Below are 16,997 nucleotides of genomic sequence, written 5' to 3' on the forward strand. Positions count from 1 at the left end.
GGGTCGATAAATTTAAGAAAAGAAGTGTTTGTTTACAGATTAAACAGTACATTAGATGTGTACTGTATATAAGAAAGTTTAAAACAATCATTTGGGGATCTGAAATGGTTTATTCAGTTTACATTATTTCTAATGGGGAAAAATGATTTGGTTTTCTAACACATTGCTTCTCGAATAGCCTTCCTAATGAATTAAGTTTGAGAACTGCGATTCCACTGTATTTAGAAAAGGGATTGGTAGTGACTGAGTACCAGCATTGGTTAACTAAAAGAAGTCATTCATTCTAGCCCTGGCTGGGTGGCTCAGTTGATTGGAGCATCATCCTGTACAACAAAAAGATTGTGGGTTTGATTCTGGGTCAGGACACATCACCAGGTTTTGGATTTGATTCCCTGTTGGGGTGCATGAAAGAGGCAATTTATTGATGTTTCTCTCTCACATCAATATTGCTCTCTCTCTTCTCCCCCCTTCCTCTCTCTCTCAAAATCAGGATCTAGGGTCTCAGTGAGCCTCTTTATATAAAAAACACATAAAGAACTCAGTGTGCTTGGCAAATGTCAGAACTGTTAATATAACACATGGGTTTGTAGTTTGTTTAATGTTTGTACCAAATATTGAAAGAGTAATTAATAATCTGATGTCAACAGAAAGGGGAGGCTTCTAGGTTATGCTGTAGGGCTTTTCTATCCTTATTCAGTGTTCAGCAACTTTTTTGGTCAGTATTTTGTTTTTCAGAGTTAAAAATCATTAAAATGGCTTAAAAAGTTTACTATTTAATACTCTGGAGGGAGCTATTAATAGTTCACTCAATGTTGCCTGAAGTACCCGAAGAGTAGCTGAAAGACGTGTTTGTTTTGTATGTGGCTGGGGGGACACTAAATGTAGTAGTTAGGAGGAGGGAGCCTTTGCTGCTCTGTGCGGGAGGTCTAGGTGGTGTCTGAATGTCCCCCTTTCAGGGTTATTGAGAATCCATGGCTACATTGGGTGAGAGCTTAGGTGCCTTCCAAGTTTGCTTTTAATTCTGACTTCGTGAAATGAAAAATCGAGATCTAGAATTTTAAAAGAATTATAGGGAGTGTAAGATATAGGGGGTGTAAGGAATCCTTTAGCCTACTCAGTAAGAATAGAATAAAGGAGGTCCCAGCATCAGAACGAAGGTAATTATTAGATTGATCACTTGGGTCATTTGCAATCTTGAGAGTCTATAATGTAAGGGCTTTATAAATCCCTTAATAAATGTTCCTGGCTTTCACAGTTCTCTCATTAGATTTTAGCATACTAACAGGAATTATTCCTTTACTATTTTTCTTGTGAAGTTGAAATTCAGTAATGGGCATTTTTCTGTGTTGTAGTTAAGATAAACTGATTACAGAAAGTTAAGCTCATCATAGCGACCTAGTAGTGATGGTCTTCTGCCTGTTTTTCATTCCTGTTAAAATGCAAATGGAATGGGTGGTTTTAATTTCATTGAAGTTAAAGGTAATACTTATTAAATCTTTTCTTCAGGATTAAACCTTATCTTCTAAGGCTGAGGAACTTCTGGATTTATAAAATTGGTTGAAATAGCTGCACTTTGAAAGTCTGTTTTTAATCTTATATAAGCAAGCCCCTCATTTTCAGAAACTTGTAAAATTTGAAACAGTGTGATCTGGCTTAGTTAATTTTTCACTGTTGGTCTTGGGGAGTTCTATAGTTAAAACGTATTTTATTTTGTGTTGCAAGCAGGTTTCTGAAGCATTCTTGGAAAGTTAATGAGTAGAACCCGGAGAAGAGAGTAAAAAAAGCATGGCTTCCATAGATCTAACTTCCCAGGAAAACATGGGGTACAGGAGCAAGTTAAATAGCACCGTGAGGAGGCAGTTGATCAAATCCAGAATGTGGGACCTTCCACAGGATATTTGGCCTGGGTACTTTCAAAATTCAGTATCATGAAAAAGAAAAAAGGCAGGGGCTTTAGATTAAAAGACAATGACAATGCAATATATGAGCCTTATTGGATTCAGGTTTGAGGGGGGGATTATTACAGCATTTTAGGGACAGTTAGAAAAATGGGAATATGGACTAATTCAATGATATTAATGTTGTAGCACCTGTGTCTGACCACTGAGGTCAGACCAAACCTGGGTTCAGCAACCTTGGTCCTTGGGTTCTCGCTAGGAAAGAATTCAGAGCGAGACCCAAACTGTAAGAGAACATGTATTTGGTAAATTACAGAGGTAGAAGTAATTCCTAGAAGAGATGGGCTTGGGAATAAGTTATGAAGGTAAAGGAAGGGCGCTTGGAGCTTGGGAGTGAGGGAGCTAATGGTATGCCTGGTGGGATGGGGTGGGGGAGGGGGGAATGGGGAAGGGGCAGGGAAAGGCATGGGAGTGCCCAGGAGGGAGAGCCCTCGGCTCTCCTAAGAGTTCTGAGGGTGGAGATTTTTTTTGGGAGTGGGGGCGGGCAGGGAAAGATCTTAATAGAATATTCAGTGGCCTTCCAGGTGTGTCCATTCAGGGTTGTGGTCGTCATTGATGGATTTGCTGGCACCCGGGCAGAGGTCAGTATTCAATGCAGCTGGCCCTGATATCAGCTGTGGCTGGTTTTGTTGCTGATGTGGGCCTGAAATACAACTGAGGCCTAGATGTTATCTCCAGGGAGGAAAGGTCAGGGGGTCCAAACTGATACGCTAGGGGAGGAAAAGTTACCCTGGGGCAAGGTCCCACCTACAATTGACAGTTCATCTACCCTAGTGACCTGTACCTGGCCCATTGACCTTGCTCTGCTTATGTCTAACTGCCTATAGCAGCAGTTCTCAACCTGTGGGTCACGACCGCTTTGGGGGTCAAACGACCCTTTCACAGGGGTCACCTAAGACCATCGGAAAACACATATATAATTACATATTGTTTTTGTGATTAATCACTATGCTTTATGTTCAATTTGTAACAATGAAAATACATCCTGCATATCAGATATTTACGTTACGATTCATAACAGTAGCAAAATTACAGTTATGAAGTAGCAATGAAAATATGGTTGCGGGTCACCACAACATGAGGAACTATAATTAAAGGGTCGCGGCATTAGGAAGGTTGAGAACCACTGGCCTATAGCTTCAAGACACTGAAAATAATCTTAAATGTGTAAACGGTATTGTAGTTATAGAGAAGAATGAGTGCCCTTATTTTTTAAGAGATGCATGCTGGAATATTAGTGGTAAAATGTATGATGTGAAATATAACTTCAAATGGTGGTAGTGGTCGGGAGACTATACATAATATGTGGAGAGAAATCAGATTTTGGCAAGTTAACGGTCACTGAATCCAGGTGGAGGGAATACAGGATTTTCTGAATGTTTGAAATTTTTCATAATAAAATGGAGAAACTTAATCACTTCTGGACTTTTCATACACACACACACACACACACACACACACACACACACAAGCTTTAGTATGAAGAGTAAAGCTTTTAAAGCCAATCAGTACGTTACTTGAATGAACAGGGGTTGGCATTATTCATTTCTGTGAGTGAGGTGTAGGAATAAAGTGTAACATCCGTTTTTACTTGTCTACGTACTTCATTTTATTGTACTTGGTATAGCACACTTGAATTTTCTAAATAAAATAATTCCTTAAAAGGCTTTTAAATAGAATTTAAAATGTTTTCTCTGCTTTTTTGTTTGAAGGATGAGCATATTGGCTTATAAACATTGACTTTTGAAGTCCATTTGTTTATAAATGAAATCTACTTGGAAATAATTTTTTGGACAACCTATACCTTAAAGCATCGATATTCAACTGGTGTGCTGCAAGAATTTTTAAAACATGCAGTACCTGACTGCTTCATCAGGGCACTGACCTCCTTTCCCTTAGATTATCAAATAAAACAATGACAACAGCCAGCACAATAGCCATTTGTGAATGAATCAAAATTATACCCTTTTTTGGTCAGATCAGCAAAAAATACCATATATTTTCTGGTGTGCTGCAGAATTTTAGTAATTAGTTTGTGTGCCGTGCGATGAAAAAGGTTGAAAATCGCTGCCTTTAAATGACTTAAAATGCATTGTGGTTTAATTTGCATGGTAGGAAGAACCCACTTGAACTACGCTTGGCCACAGACCTAGAGAAAAGTTCATGGGGAAGTAAACACTAAGTTTCACTTGTAAGAAAAGGATTTAATATTCTAAAAATTCTAAAAGCACATTCATAATGTGTTCAGCAGTTATTGCAAACAACCATTTGATAGTGTGTGATTAGCATTTTTGTAAAACTAAACTTCTAATTAAAAAACTAAAAAAAATCCTGAAGAGTTATATCTTTATTTCCTGCCAATATTACTTTTGTATTAATTTATTTTAATAGCTTATATTGTGAAATACAAAAATACCATGTATTATCTTATCAAGTAACTTCTCTGTGAACTGTGTGTGTAGTAGACATTAATTGTTAAATAATGCGATTCTACATGAGAAAAATTATGTAACTTTTAGGCTTGTCGTGCAAATTACTGAAGATTTTAATTGCCATAAATGGGTTCAGTTTTGATAAGGGAAAAAAACCTGTTACAGATTATATCTAACATTACTGTTTCAGGGCTCTGGTGAGTGTTAATTCAAGTCTATTATGTTTAGTATGAAGTGGGTGAAACAAGTTAAAAGACACATTGTAGCCTAAAGCTTTCTTGAATTGGCCGGGCGGTGATGGGTTTAAGTATGAGTAATACTTCGTGTGGGTGTGTTCTCTATATAATTGTGCTGGCATGTCCTAAGTCCCTCCTTTCCTTCCTCCTCTCTCCTCTCTCCTGGTATGCAGAGTGTTTGATTTCTGACGGTGGAGGACAACAGCTCTCAATAAGTGACGCCTTCATCAAAGGTAATTTTATCCAAAGCTGCACTTGCAGTGTTGTCTGTTTTGTTCATGAGGTTATACTTAGGTCTAGCACATTGATTGGCTCAAAGTAGGTACTGAAAATATGGTTATTTTAGTGTCATTGGAACAGTTTTTAGTATGTGTAGTAACAGAACGTTGAGACTCAAAAATATATTTTTGGACTTGGTTTGAGAGAAGGTCTTTGATCTGAAAAGTAACTCCTTAAAAGGCTTTTAAATAGAATTGTATTCTTTTATAGGCATAAGTAGTTAATGCTCTCTTATAGCATGAACATAATATTAAGTTTGATCTATATATTGTCAAACTTGTCAAAAAGCCCACAGGCAGACCTCATCCAGTTGAGGATGCTGCTTGCCCTGTGAAGTTGGGAAAGAAAGTAGGCAGAAGAGGGGAATAAGAACTAACTCTGCTGATCAATTTTTGGGAGACAAAAGAAAGTATAGAAGAATGCAAGCCTTTTCCTACTCCTTTCCTCCTTAGCTTATTGTGGAGTAAAGACATCCTTACTTAATTTTCTGTAACATTTCACAGTTTAGGCCTCAGGTCATGGGAAGGTTTCAAATCTAAGAAAAACTAGCTGATACAAGGGAGGCCCCTTGCAGCTGATCTTAAAATTTAGAAGTGTTTCTAAAATTCACCTCCAAGCGTCTGGTTCAACTAGAAGTTTATTGACCTGCCGTTTACATAACTGAAACGTGCAGTTCTTGTACCTTACATGTGATGGATGCGTGCTTTACTATATAGTCTGTGGACTGTTTGGTTAGAAGTTTTTTTGTTTGTTTGGTTTGTTTTGAGAGGGAAAGGATTAGAGAATTTTTGTAAGCATTTCCCACCTCTTCTTATTTATTTAATCACATTTCAACATTTACTTAGCATATTTTTTTGTAAAACATTTTATATTATCTATTATTTTTTTCATCTGGATCCATTTCTATTCTTTTTAAAAATGTAAGGATTGTACAGCATTTTAAATAAATTGTTAGTTATTCTGTTCTAATATGTCTTTATAGCTAATTTTGGGGTCTGACTTGTAAAGGTTTTGCTAACGAGAAAGCCTTCGTCCCCACATAGAAAAAGAAGCACTCCCTGGGATGGTCCAAGTAGACTTTCTGCCTTGTCCCGTGGTGGGTCAGCCCCCACACTCACATGCTGTTCTGTCACCGTTCAGATTTCTGCTTGTGGTAGCTTTCAGTTTGTAATTTTCTAGGGAAGAACATCCCCCTCCGTTTTTAATGTCCCAAAACAAAAGTACTATAAAAGTCTCATCTGCTTTTCAGAAGCTGTATTTATAATTATTGGCTTGAGAGTCCTACTTGCCTATGTAAATTTCCTTTTCATAGTTCTGTTTCTGATTTTAGCTGTTGCAAATATTGATGATCTAACAGACATAATTATTTTATTTATGTATTTGTATATGTCTGCCTTTTTACACCAACAGTTTGAATTGCCTAACTTAAAAATATTTTAAAAATAAATTATGTGTAGAATCTCAGAGGGAAGGCAAGGAAGGGTAGATGGGTGGGAAGAGATCAGCTAGAGAACTTGTATGCATATATGCATAACCCATGGTCACAGACAATAGGGTGGTGAAGGCCTGGGGCAGGGGGTGGAGGAGGGCTAGAAAAAGATTTAGAAAAAATAAGAAAATTATGGCAGCCTCTAAATCACAGGTTGATGATATAAAACATGATAATAAGTATAATTTCTTACTGTACACTTTACTTAGAGTCCTTATTTAATCGCCGAGTGGAGGAAAAATCCAAAGAGCTGCCTTTCACGCCTTTGGGCTGGCACCATAACAACCTGGAGCTACTGAGGGAGGAGAATGGAGAGAAACAAGCCATGGAGAGGTTGCTGTAAGCAGTGAGCTTTTTTATTTTAATTTTCCACTTTAATAATCTTCAGTGACTTGATAGGCATATGTGTAGTTCTTTTCCTTTATAAAAACAAAACCAAAATATTTTTATAAAACAAGAATCCTAAACTGTGCTTGTCTGTCCCTTCTGTAATCTGTGTGTTAAATTTTTTATCAGATTAAAGAGGTTATCTTAATTGAAGATATTCACAACTTTATGTGTAGATCATTACGGTGCAGATATAATGAAAGAATAAAATTGACCAGGAATACCTTATTTGTGAGCCTTCCTTTATATGCTTACTAGAGGCCCGATCCACAAAATTCTGTAAGAGTAGGCCTTCCTTCCTTCGGCTGCCTGCACCAGCTTCCCTCGCAGCCCCGGCTTCGCCCAGTCTAATTAGCATAGTATGCTTTTATTATTATAAAATTTCTCTGTAGACTGCCTATTGCATCTTCAGGATTATTGCCTCCGGCAGTATTAACCATGCAAACTTCTTTTTTGTAACATTTTTGTAGTTCAGCTAATCATAACCACATGATGGCACTACTCCAACAGCTGCTCCATAGTGAGTCATTGTCACCATCTTGGAGGGACATCATTGTATCGCTGGTCTGCCAGGTTGTTCAGACAGTCAGACCCGATGTGAAGAACCGTGATGATGACATGGATATCCGTCAGTTTGTCCACATCAAAAAAGTGAGCTCTGCTAATGCTTCTCTGATGCTAGGGACTGATGAGGTGGCCTGATGATGGTTTGTCTCTTAATGGTGATCTGAAGGGGTCATTGACGGAGAAGTCCACTTGATGACTTCAGGGAGCTGGTTGTGTTCTGATTAAAGAATAATGCATAGACCTCCATCTTGCCTACAGAAGGGAAATCACATCCATGTTTGACTTTATTGCATCACTTGGCATGCAGTATAATACCATAAGTATGCTAGTACATGCCTCCATAACAATTTGTGGCATGAATCACATAGAATATTTTTTCTGAGTTAGTTATAAAGCACATTTGGAAACCAAATTAGCCAGATGACTTTTTATTATGCAGTTGGACTGATGTAATGTAAGGTTTAATTACATAATATTTCACACACAGCTGTGACAAGTTACATATGCGTTCCAAGATTTATCAGCTAAGCTGAAATGGAGATCTTCTGAGAAGGTGATCGAAGTGGGTTGTAAGCAAGAACATCTTCCAAAGCTGGCCCTTCTCTGGGTAACATTTTTGTAGTTTTTGAGAGTCTATATGTCCAAAGGCTTCTTTCTTAAATACTCAAATGCCACCAAGTACCTTTGAGAGAACAGATATGCTCTAGGAATATTTTTACAACAAAGCAGAATGAGTAATACAAAACAAAACAGTCCATCTGAATCCCCCTGAAAAGCATCATGAGTAGTTGGTGAGCATTCCCTACTTTAATTCTCCTGTGTTTACAGAAGCTTTTGATTTTTGGTATCTAGTTGCTAGCAAACAGATAATAAAATGCACTCACCAAACCTAAATAAAATAAATAAGTTAATTCATTAAAGGGTATTACCATGAGGGTGCTAGACAAGGAGGGGAGGGGTATTTAACTTAATAGTGGTTTTAATTGCCGGGTTGCACCAATTTGTTCACTCAAGTAGGTATTCTAAAGTACCAGATAGTTCTTTGGAGAGTGGGAGGTGTGAAAATAGACAGTTGTGTTAGATAACATTAATTTTTGGTTGAAAGGAAGAACTATATACTGAAACTTTCTGTGATTTTATTATGTAACAGATAAAATAAAAAAATGGAAATAAAAAACAGCATCTATCTGACTGGAGTCTAAGGATGTATAATTGAATTTTATTGTTTTCTTGTTTCATCAGATCCCAGGTGGAAAGAAGTTTGATTCTGTGGTTGTTAATGGATTTGTTTGTACCAAGAATATTGCACATAAAAAGGTAATGTTCTTTTCAACCATGGAGTTCAGCCTGCTATGACTTGTGCCAAGCTAATAAGTTGCAGTACCTCATCATGGACAAAAAAGAGAATGGGCATTGAGGAGCAACTTGGCAGTGTCTGCCAGGGGGCAAAATTTTGGAGTTTCAGGGCAGGTCCTCCAGAAATGATGATGATTGGGATTTGGAAGTGGAGTTCATCAGAAGAAAGAGGGAGGTGTAGACTTCTAGACCAGCACAATGATAGGATCCTGGTGTCATTTCTCCCCTGACCTTGCCTCAGTCTCTATTGGACTGGAGTCTCCAGAGGACTAGGGCTGAGCTGCAGAGCTGTCACTGGTATTTTGTTATCTTTCTCACCTATCTCACCTTCAGGCCCGAGGCCACTATCTGAGGAGTGGGGTGAAATAACTTGGTGTATTAAGGAAATGCAGAGATCCCTTGGTGCAAGATGGGAACTGGAGGGGCTGGAGGAAGCAGGCCAAGGGCTTTGTAGCCCATGAAGTGGCTTACACTTTATTCTGAAGGTCACTGATTCTCAAAGTGTAGTGTACATCAGGATCATGTGTGGACCTCTTTAAAAATGTAGATTCTTAAGCCCCTCTCCTAAAGATTCTCACTCAGTAGGTTTAGGGGAGTGGGAGTGTGGGAAATAGGGGAAGGGCGGGCTGCTGTTAAAGTAGGAATTGGTGGGGGGGTTCCCATGTCATTTGTTGATCCTTACATTTTGAGAATCCAGTGATCAACAGTAGAGTCCTCAAACTTTGCTGTGCTTCAGAATCACTAAGGAAACTTTCTGAAAATCTTTATATCCTCACCCCACCTCTGGGAATACTGATTTGATTACAGCGAGAACTCAGGCAGATATCTAACTTGAGGGTCTAGATGAGCTATAGCCCTGGCTTCACTTTTCTAAGCAGAGACTAATACTTTATTTTTTGTAAGGCATTAACCCTCCTGAAAATTGTTAGTCATAGTAGATAAATAAAAGTATGCCTGGATTTGATACTTCATAGCAGTGATCCAAAGTCAGTGTTTCTACAGTCTTTCCAAAATAGTACATTACCCATTAAAGTAGTCCTTTAAACCAAATTAAATGATCTCTGTTGAACGAAGAGGTAAGTTTGTTGTGTTCTTCCCCAGAACTGAAAATTGTATGAGGGTGTGGTAGAAGCATGCCTGAATGACTGTCTTGCCCCACTGCCCATATTTAGCTAGTCTTTCCTCTGTAGTTTCTAAAAGAGCCCTGACTGTAGTTCCCTCGCTGGCGAGTCACTGCTTTCAGGACCGTTTGTCAGCTGGGAGCCTATACGCTTGGTCAGCCTGAAACTCCACTCCATTGGAGCATTCAGTCTTTCTGCCCGTCTTCAGTTGCCTGGTTAGGGTATATTGATTGACTCTTTGCTTCTGGTGATGCTTTAAGGTGTTTTTTTAAACTTCTTGTTACTCAATTGGCTTGCCAATATATGATGCTTTGAAATTTATTCTTTTAGAAATATATTCAGGAGGCATTTTAACTCATTTCTCCCTCCTCTAAGCCCCAGACTTGGTGTCCCTTATTGGAGTGTTAGAAATAAGATAATAGGTAAGATTACAGTGGACTAGATTAAAATAGCACTAGTGAAACAGAGCTTAATTTTGTATTGCTTTGAGCTAACTTACTTGCTTTGAAAAAATATGAGTACCACAGAAGAACTAAATGAGAGTATTTTAATACAAATATAAGAGGAATTAAGAACAGAATGAATTTAAAGTTATGATTAAAGAAAGTCTATAAAGTACAAACTTTAAAGCTTTAACAGACTGGTGTGTTTTTGGTTTTTTTTATAGATGAATTCTTGTATTAAAAATCCCAAAATTCTTCTATTGAAGTGTTCCATTGAGTATCTCTACAGAGAAGAAACTAAGTTTACCTGCATTGACCCTATTGTGCTGCAGGTAAGAACATCTAACTGAAACAAGAACCTAGAAGGATACATGTGCACTGTGACACTTGCAAACTCTTACAACTCATTCCAGCTGATGAAATTTGACAGGCAAAGAAACTTGATTGCTCTTGTTTTATTTTAAACATTTATTAGAAAAGACATTTTCTTGTATTACACTTTAGAGGGTTACCAAAACCTGTCTCCTTAAAGTGTTCAAAGTGTTAAAGGGAACACATGATTTTCAGGGAATATAGGGGGGAAAAGAGTGAAAATCCAGTTCCTGGTTTTCCTTCTCACTTGGGTCATTGATTTACTTGAAGGATTTCCCTATCTTACCAGGTTTCCAATGGTACTACCTGGTTTTAATATAGCCTTTCTATTCATCCACCTGTTCTTAGAGCATCAGTTAGTTTTATGTGCAATTAGTAAATGGGCATAACGTCAGATGGAAGTTGTGTTGGTTTCCATGTGGTTTTTCATAAGTAAGGGGGCCCAGAACGCTGTAACTGGATTATAACCCTCAGCTCTGTGGCTGCACAGGCAAAACCCTTTTGCCTCTGCGTTAGGAAATTAAAAGTGAGCTGCTGCTCAAAGGGCCACCTCCCAGGAAGGCACACCCCAGCCCTGGGTGGCTGTCACTGCTCTGCTGCTCAGAGCTCTGCTGCCAGCTGTGACGCTGCGGTTGCTTTTATACTTTCTCAATTTCCCTTGAGGCAGCCTCCAGCTATGCTGAGCAGCCTGCCTAGGCTGTCCAAGTTCTCTCTCAAGGTACCAATTATTATATTTGTTGGTGCTCTGCCTATGAAGTTGCGTAAGTTTTAAGTTTTTCTGCTCCAACCCTTTTTATCCCATCAATGGTATTAGTTTTAATTTGTGATTGTTCAAAATGGGAGGCTTTCAGGAATGTGTATATCTTATTATAGCAGAAACACTTACATTTGGTTCCAGAAACAATTAGGAAGAACATTACTTGAAAATTCATAGGTGATAGGCACATTTTTCAGAGAGTGGAAGGAACAATCACTTTTGAACTGAATCCATAGACACCACTAGAAGGAACTATCTTGTGGTGAGAGGCACCAGGGTTTATGAAACTATGAAACTCTGCTCTGTTGCTTAATGAACTCTGTTACTGGGCTGTTTCCTATTTGGAATTTAGCCATGTATCAGTAAAAATGAGAGGCTTTGACCAGATATACCACTGTTCTAGCTCTGACTCTGGATTTTCATTGGAGAATTGAAATAAGGAATAAGGGGAAACACAATTATCATTCATGGTACTTTGATGCTGGTTTTCTGGATCTCACCAAAGGTGTCAGCAGAAGACTTTTAGGATTCGATCACAACTGCATTGATTGTAATACACATCCTGGTTGCAGAGATGGTACAATGTGTAAAATTGTGCATCTTGAAATTGATGAACTAGGTAATTGAAATCCACAATATAATTTTTAAAAAAAGTTTTACTTAAATTTATCTACTTTATTTTAACTCCATTCTTGCAGTCAGGTTAATAGACTAAAGTCTTTACATGCTAGAGAAGCATGCTCTGAGCAAATATGTACTTAAGAAACCTGGCTTGATTTGTATAGCCTCAAGCATCCTGTTCATAGGTGCTTTAAGGCATAGTTTATAATGGCTTTAACTCCTGCCCTATTAGTTTTTAGTTGGACTTAATAGAAAATATCAGCTGATTTGAGTTTTTCCTTCTCCCCTACTCAGTTGTGGAATAACCAAATAAGCAAAGAAGCTGAAAAGTAGATAGAAGGAGGAGGATGAGAAACCAAGGACAGGGAGGAAATTAGCCTATATCTTTACACTGTCTTCACCAGGCCCACCCTGTAGTTCTCTTGCCACTGCTCTATTCCATGCTCATGCCTTCCTCCTAATACTCTCTCGTTGTGGACTCGGGTCCAGGCCCCTTTTTGTTGTTGTTGTTAACATGGTGTCTAACATACAATCAGAGGCCCGGTACATAAAATTCATGCACTGGAGGAGGGGCGTCCCTCAGCCTGGCCTGAGCCCTCTCGCAGTCCAGGACCCCTCTGGGGATGTCCGCCTGCCAGTTTTCTTCTGACTGCTTTTAAGATGTTCTCTGCCTGTGTGTGTGTGTGTGTGTGTGTGTGTGTGCGCGCGCGCGGTTTCCCTTTAATGCACCCAGGTATTAATATTATTTCTCCTCACAGTCTGGGACCCCTCTGGAGATGTCTGACTGCTGGTTTAGGATTGGGCCTAAGCCGGCAGTCGGACATCCCTCTCATAATCTGGGATCCCTCGCTCCTTACTGCTCGGCTCGCTGCTCCTTAGTGGCAGGCTCCTTACCGCTGAGCTTGCTGCTCCTTAGCACTGCTGCGGAGGTGGGAGAGTCTCCTGCCACGCTGCTGTGCTCACCAGCTGTGAGCCCAGCTTCTGACTGAGCGGCGCTCCCCTGTGGGAGTGCACTGACCACCAGGGGGCAGCTCCTGCATTGAGATCTGCCCTCTGGTTGTCAGTGCACATCATAGCGACTGGTTGTTCTGGTCATTCCACTGTAATGTTCGCTTAGGGTTTTATTATACAGATGATTGGCATTGGAATGGGAGGAAATGTATTTGCCATTCCTGTACCAGGGGGCAGAAACTTGAATAAAGTCACCTTATACTTTATTGGAGCTCCACAAATAAATTACAGTTTTGTTAAGAATGGGAGAATTAGGAAATACATAATTTCTATCAGTGAAACAGTGAGGTGAGAAGAAATATAATCGGGCAGGTTCATTGTAGTGACTAGTCTCTTCCATTGTTGGTGGCACTGACCAACCATGAGCACAATCTTGCTCAGCAAACACTTTGGGCAGATGGGGCAGAAGTGACAAACATGCTCACAGAAGTTTTAAGAAACAATTAATGAAGTGTATTGTTTTAATTCTGGTATTTATAATATTCATTTGCTTTGAAAAGAAGCTTTGTCATGAAAATTGTATTAAGAATTATGTTTTAATTTTTAACTGTAACTGTTCTAGGTAGAGTATGATCTGTTGAAAGACTGAAATTGGGAAGTAGCTGAGAGTATGTTAGTTATTTATACAGATACTAAAAAAAAATAGATGCTTTGGTTAGTTTCAGAATGCAAAAAGGGGGAATCTTTATATTAAAAACACTAGAAATTGCTTTTATTTTAGGGGTCATGAGATTAGTGTCTTTTGTTTTGTTTTAACCTCTGAGAACTAGCTAATTGAATTCTTGGTTTTTATAGTACAGGTTATTAAGAATTAAAAATCTTTCAAAGTAGAACTAGTGAGTTGAAGAATGGAATTAAGCATAATCAGCAGTTTGGAAAGGTGAATAATACTCTTGGTTGTGTTTGAATGGACTTGCTTATAGACTTATTTATGGATGAAGAAAACTTGAACTAAGATTGATATTAATAGACAAGCCATGCTGATTTTTTAATGTGTAGATCTTGAATTGTACCAGGTGTAATATTTCTGATTTTTGTTCTTTAGGAAAGGGAATTCTTGAAGAATTATGTTCAGCGAATAGTTGATGTCCGGCCCACCCTGGTTCTAGTAGAGAAGACGGTATCTCGGATTGCCCAGGACATGTTATTGGAACATGGCATTACTTTGGTCATTAATGTAAAATCAGTGAGTTTCTTATTTTTCCGTTATTTTAAATCATAGCTTTTGATTGTATTTGCATGAGTGGTAGGGATGCAGGGACCACTGATTGTTTGTTTTTTTGCTGACCATGTGCATTGAAAGTAGAACAGGAGGCACGGCAGCTATTTCATTATTTCAGACTGGAGCTCTCGGACTGGAAGAAAGTGTGACTGATTATGTAACACTCATCATAGGCGTCTGCAGGACCAAGGTGCAGTTGTCATTCATTCAGTGGTATTTGCTGGTCCCTCAGATTGGGGAATTGTACAAGCAGAAAATGTTGTCTCCCTTGGCAAGTTACTCTCTTCAGAAGAGGCCAGTTCCAGAAGTCCCCGCCCCTAACAGCATTCTGTGCCAGTGAATGATGCTTACATGCCTTTTGATGTTTTCAGTAGAAGTATGGTTTATTTTATTGTTATTCCTCAGCAACTATGTGTAGACTAATCTAGGATTAGAAAGGGTCATATAAGTATTAAAATTAAGGAAATTCATTGTAAAGGTTATTTAAAAATTTTTCTGTTACTTTTCCAGATTAAATTTACTAAGAATTGTTTTCCTCTGATTTTGTAATATAATGCTTTTCTGTGTTCTAGCAAGTTTTAGAACGTATCAGTCGGATGACCCAAGGTGATTTAGTGATGTCGATGGACCAGCTGCTTACAAAACCTCACCTGGGCACCTGTCACAAATTTTATATGCAAATATTTCAGTTGCCTAATGGTGAGTGAGCTTTTTTTTAAATCTTTATTGTTGAAAGTATTACGTATGTCCCCTTTTTTCCCCCCCATTGACCCCTCCTAGCCCGCTGGTGAGTGTTCTTTAGCATAGACTCACCTGAGATTGGGACCTGAGAGTATTAGTAACCTCATCAGTACTACAGTGTTCACTTAGTAGGAAATACCTGTTAGCATTGGTTAAATGAGGATAGGCCACTGGGACCTTATTCCTTGTAGATGTTGTGAATTCATTCTGTCTGAACTTCTGGATTTCCACCTACTCTTAACTTTTTGTTTGTTTATTTGTAGAACAAACCAAAACACTGATGTTTTTTGAAGGCTGTGCACAGCACCTGGGCTGCACAATCAAGCTTAGAGGAGGCTCTGATTATGAGTTGGCTCGAGTTAAGGAGATCCTAATATTTATGATCTGTGTAGCTTACCATTCTCAACTCGAAATCTCCTTCCTCATGGATGAATTTGCTATGCCTCCTACGTTGACACAGAACGCTTCCTTTCATTCTCTGATTGAGGGACAGGAGGATGAAGGGACTGCACAAGAGCCATTCAGTGGTAGTCCCCTCCCCCGGGAGCCCGACTTGCCGTCTGAGTTTCTGCCCTGTGATGGTAGCAGTCTGCTAGAGTCCGGGCTTGTGTTTGAGAAGGGCGACCAGGAAAGTGACAGTGTCCCACAGGACGTTGCCCCCGTGAAGCACCAGGAATACGCCACGGCAGCTTGCCCGGCAGGCGTCCCCTGTGCGCTCTTTCCATCCGTCCCTGAATCACTGTTGCTGCTCCATGTGGACGAGCAGCAGGCTGCCCCAGGCACTGAGCAGCCAGAGACTTTGCAGCAAACAGATGAGCTAGAGGATCCCAAAAGCCAGATGAAAGCCTTCAGAGACCCGCTGCAGGATGACACCGGACTCTATGTTACAGAGGAAGTCACCTCTTCAGAAGATAAACTAAAGACCTATTCTTTGGCCTTTAAACAGGAATTGAAAGATGTGATCCTCTGTATCTCCCCAGTCATCACATTCCGGGAGCCCTTCCTTCTCACTGAGAAGGGGATGAGATGCTCTACCCGAGATTATTTTGCCGAGCAGGTTTACTGGTCTCCTCTTCTCAATAAAGAGCTCAAAGAAATGGAGAGCAGGCGGAAGAAGCAGCTGCTCAGGGACCTCTCCGGCCTCCAGGGGATGAACGGCAGCGTTCAGGCCAAGTCCATTCAGGTCTTGCCCTCGCATGAGCTCGTGAGCACTAGGATCGCTGAGCATCTGGGTGGCAGCCAGAGTCTGGGCAGAATGCTGGCCGACTATCGGGCCAGAGGAGGCAGGATTCAGAAAAGTTCAGACCCTTTTGCTTATTCAAAAGATGCATCAGGTACTCCAAGTGTCAAATCAGGAAGCAGAACTGAGGGTGATGAAGAGAAAGGCTTGATTCCAAGTGACGCAGTGTGGTCATCAAAGGTGAGCAAGTGCACTTTGGCTGCTAGTGTAAATTTAGAATGTGCTGGAAACTGTTATGGCGGTGAAAAAAGCAAGTGTGACAAATTGCATGCAGATTTATTTATTTCTTTTACGCCTTTTTTGATGTCAGGTCTATTGACTTACATGTTGCTTTAAAATGTATGAAGTAGGAGTATAATGCAATGAAGCTATGTTTTGATAAAAATGGGATGAACTCATGATAAATTAGGGAGAGCTGTGAGGGACGGGGAGTGTGGAGCTGCTTAAAAATTTTGGCAGGAGGACTTGGTTATGGTGTGGGTTGGTAGTGAGCGATGGAAGGTTATTGTAGGAAATGGATGTGTTTTTAAAAAATATTAGATTTGTTTATTTATAAACATGAAACACCCTACATTGTTATTTAATTATGGCAGCACTCTTTATCTTTACATTTAAAAAATTGAGGGCAAATTAAGGAAGATTCATTCATGAGCACATTATTGATGATGATGGCAGTAAAACTAATGAACAAATCCATCTTTAGATGAGGAAATGCAGTTGTTTAATAAAATGCATGGAAGCACCAGATAATAATTCTATACCATG

General features: G+C 39.5%; 1 protein-coding gene across 8 annotated transcripts in view; it reads left to right on the top strand.

Annotated features, from left to right (window-relative positions):
• The window catches only part of PIKFYVE (phosphoinositide kinase, FYVE finger containing), a 65,288-nt gene that overhangs the window by 21,067 nt on the left and 27,224 nt on the right, over positions 1-16,997 (top strand). For all 8 annotated transcript variants that reach the window (XR_435432.2, XM_006759440.2, XM_006759443.2 and 5 more), the window contains 8 exons: positions 4,800-4,859; positions 6,604-6,733; positions 7,252-7,432; positions 8,591-8,665; positions 10,493-10,600; positions 14,075-14,215; positions 14,824-14,950; positions 15,256-16,412. Coding sequence is in view for 7 of the 8 variants with exons in the window: in XM_006759440.2 (XP_006759503.1) it covers positions 4,800-4,859; positions 6,604-6,733; positions 7,252-7,432; positions 8,591-8,665; positions 10,493-10,600; positions 14,075-14,215; positions 14,824-14,950; positions 15,256-16,412 (1,979 nt within the window). In the remaining variant the exon portion in view is untranslated. The remainder of the gene's footprint in view (positions 1-4,799; positions 4,860-6,603; positions 6,734-7,251; positions 7,433-8,590; positions 8,666-10,492; positions 10,601-14,074; positions 14,216-14,823; positions 14,951-15,255; positions 16,413-16,997) is intronic.

This window comes from Myotis davidii, unplaced genomic scaffold (genome assembly GCF_000327345.1).
Source record: "Myotis davidii unplaced genomic scaffold, ASM32734v1 scaffold394, whole genome shotgun sequence".
Lineage (NCBI taxonomy): Eukaryota > Metazoa > Chordata > Mammalia > Chiroptera > Vespertilionidae > Myotis > Myotis davidii.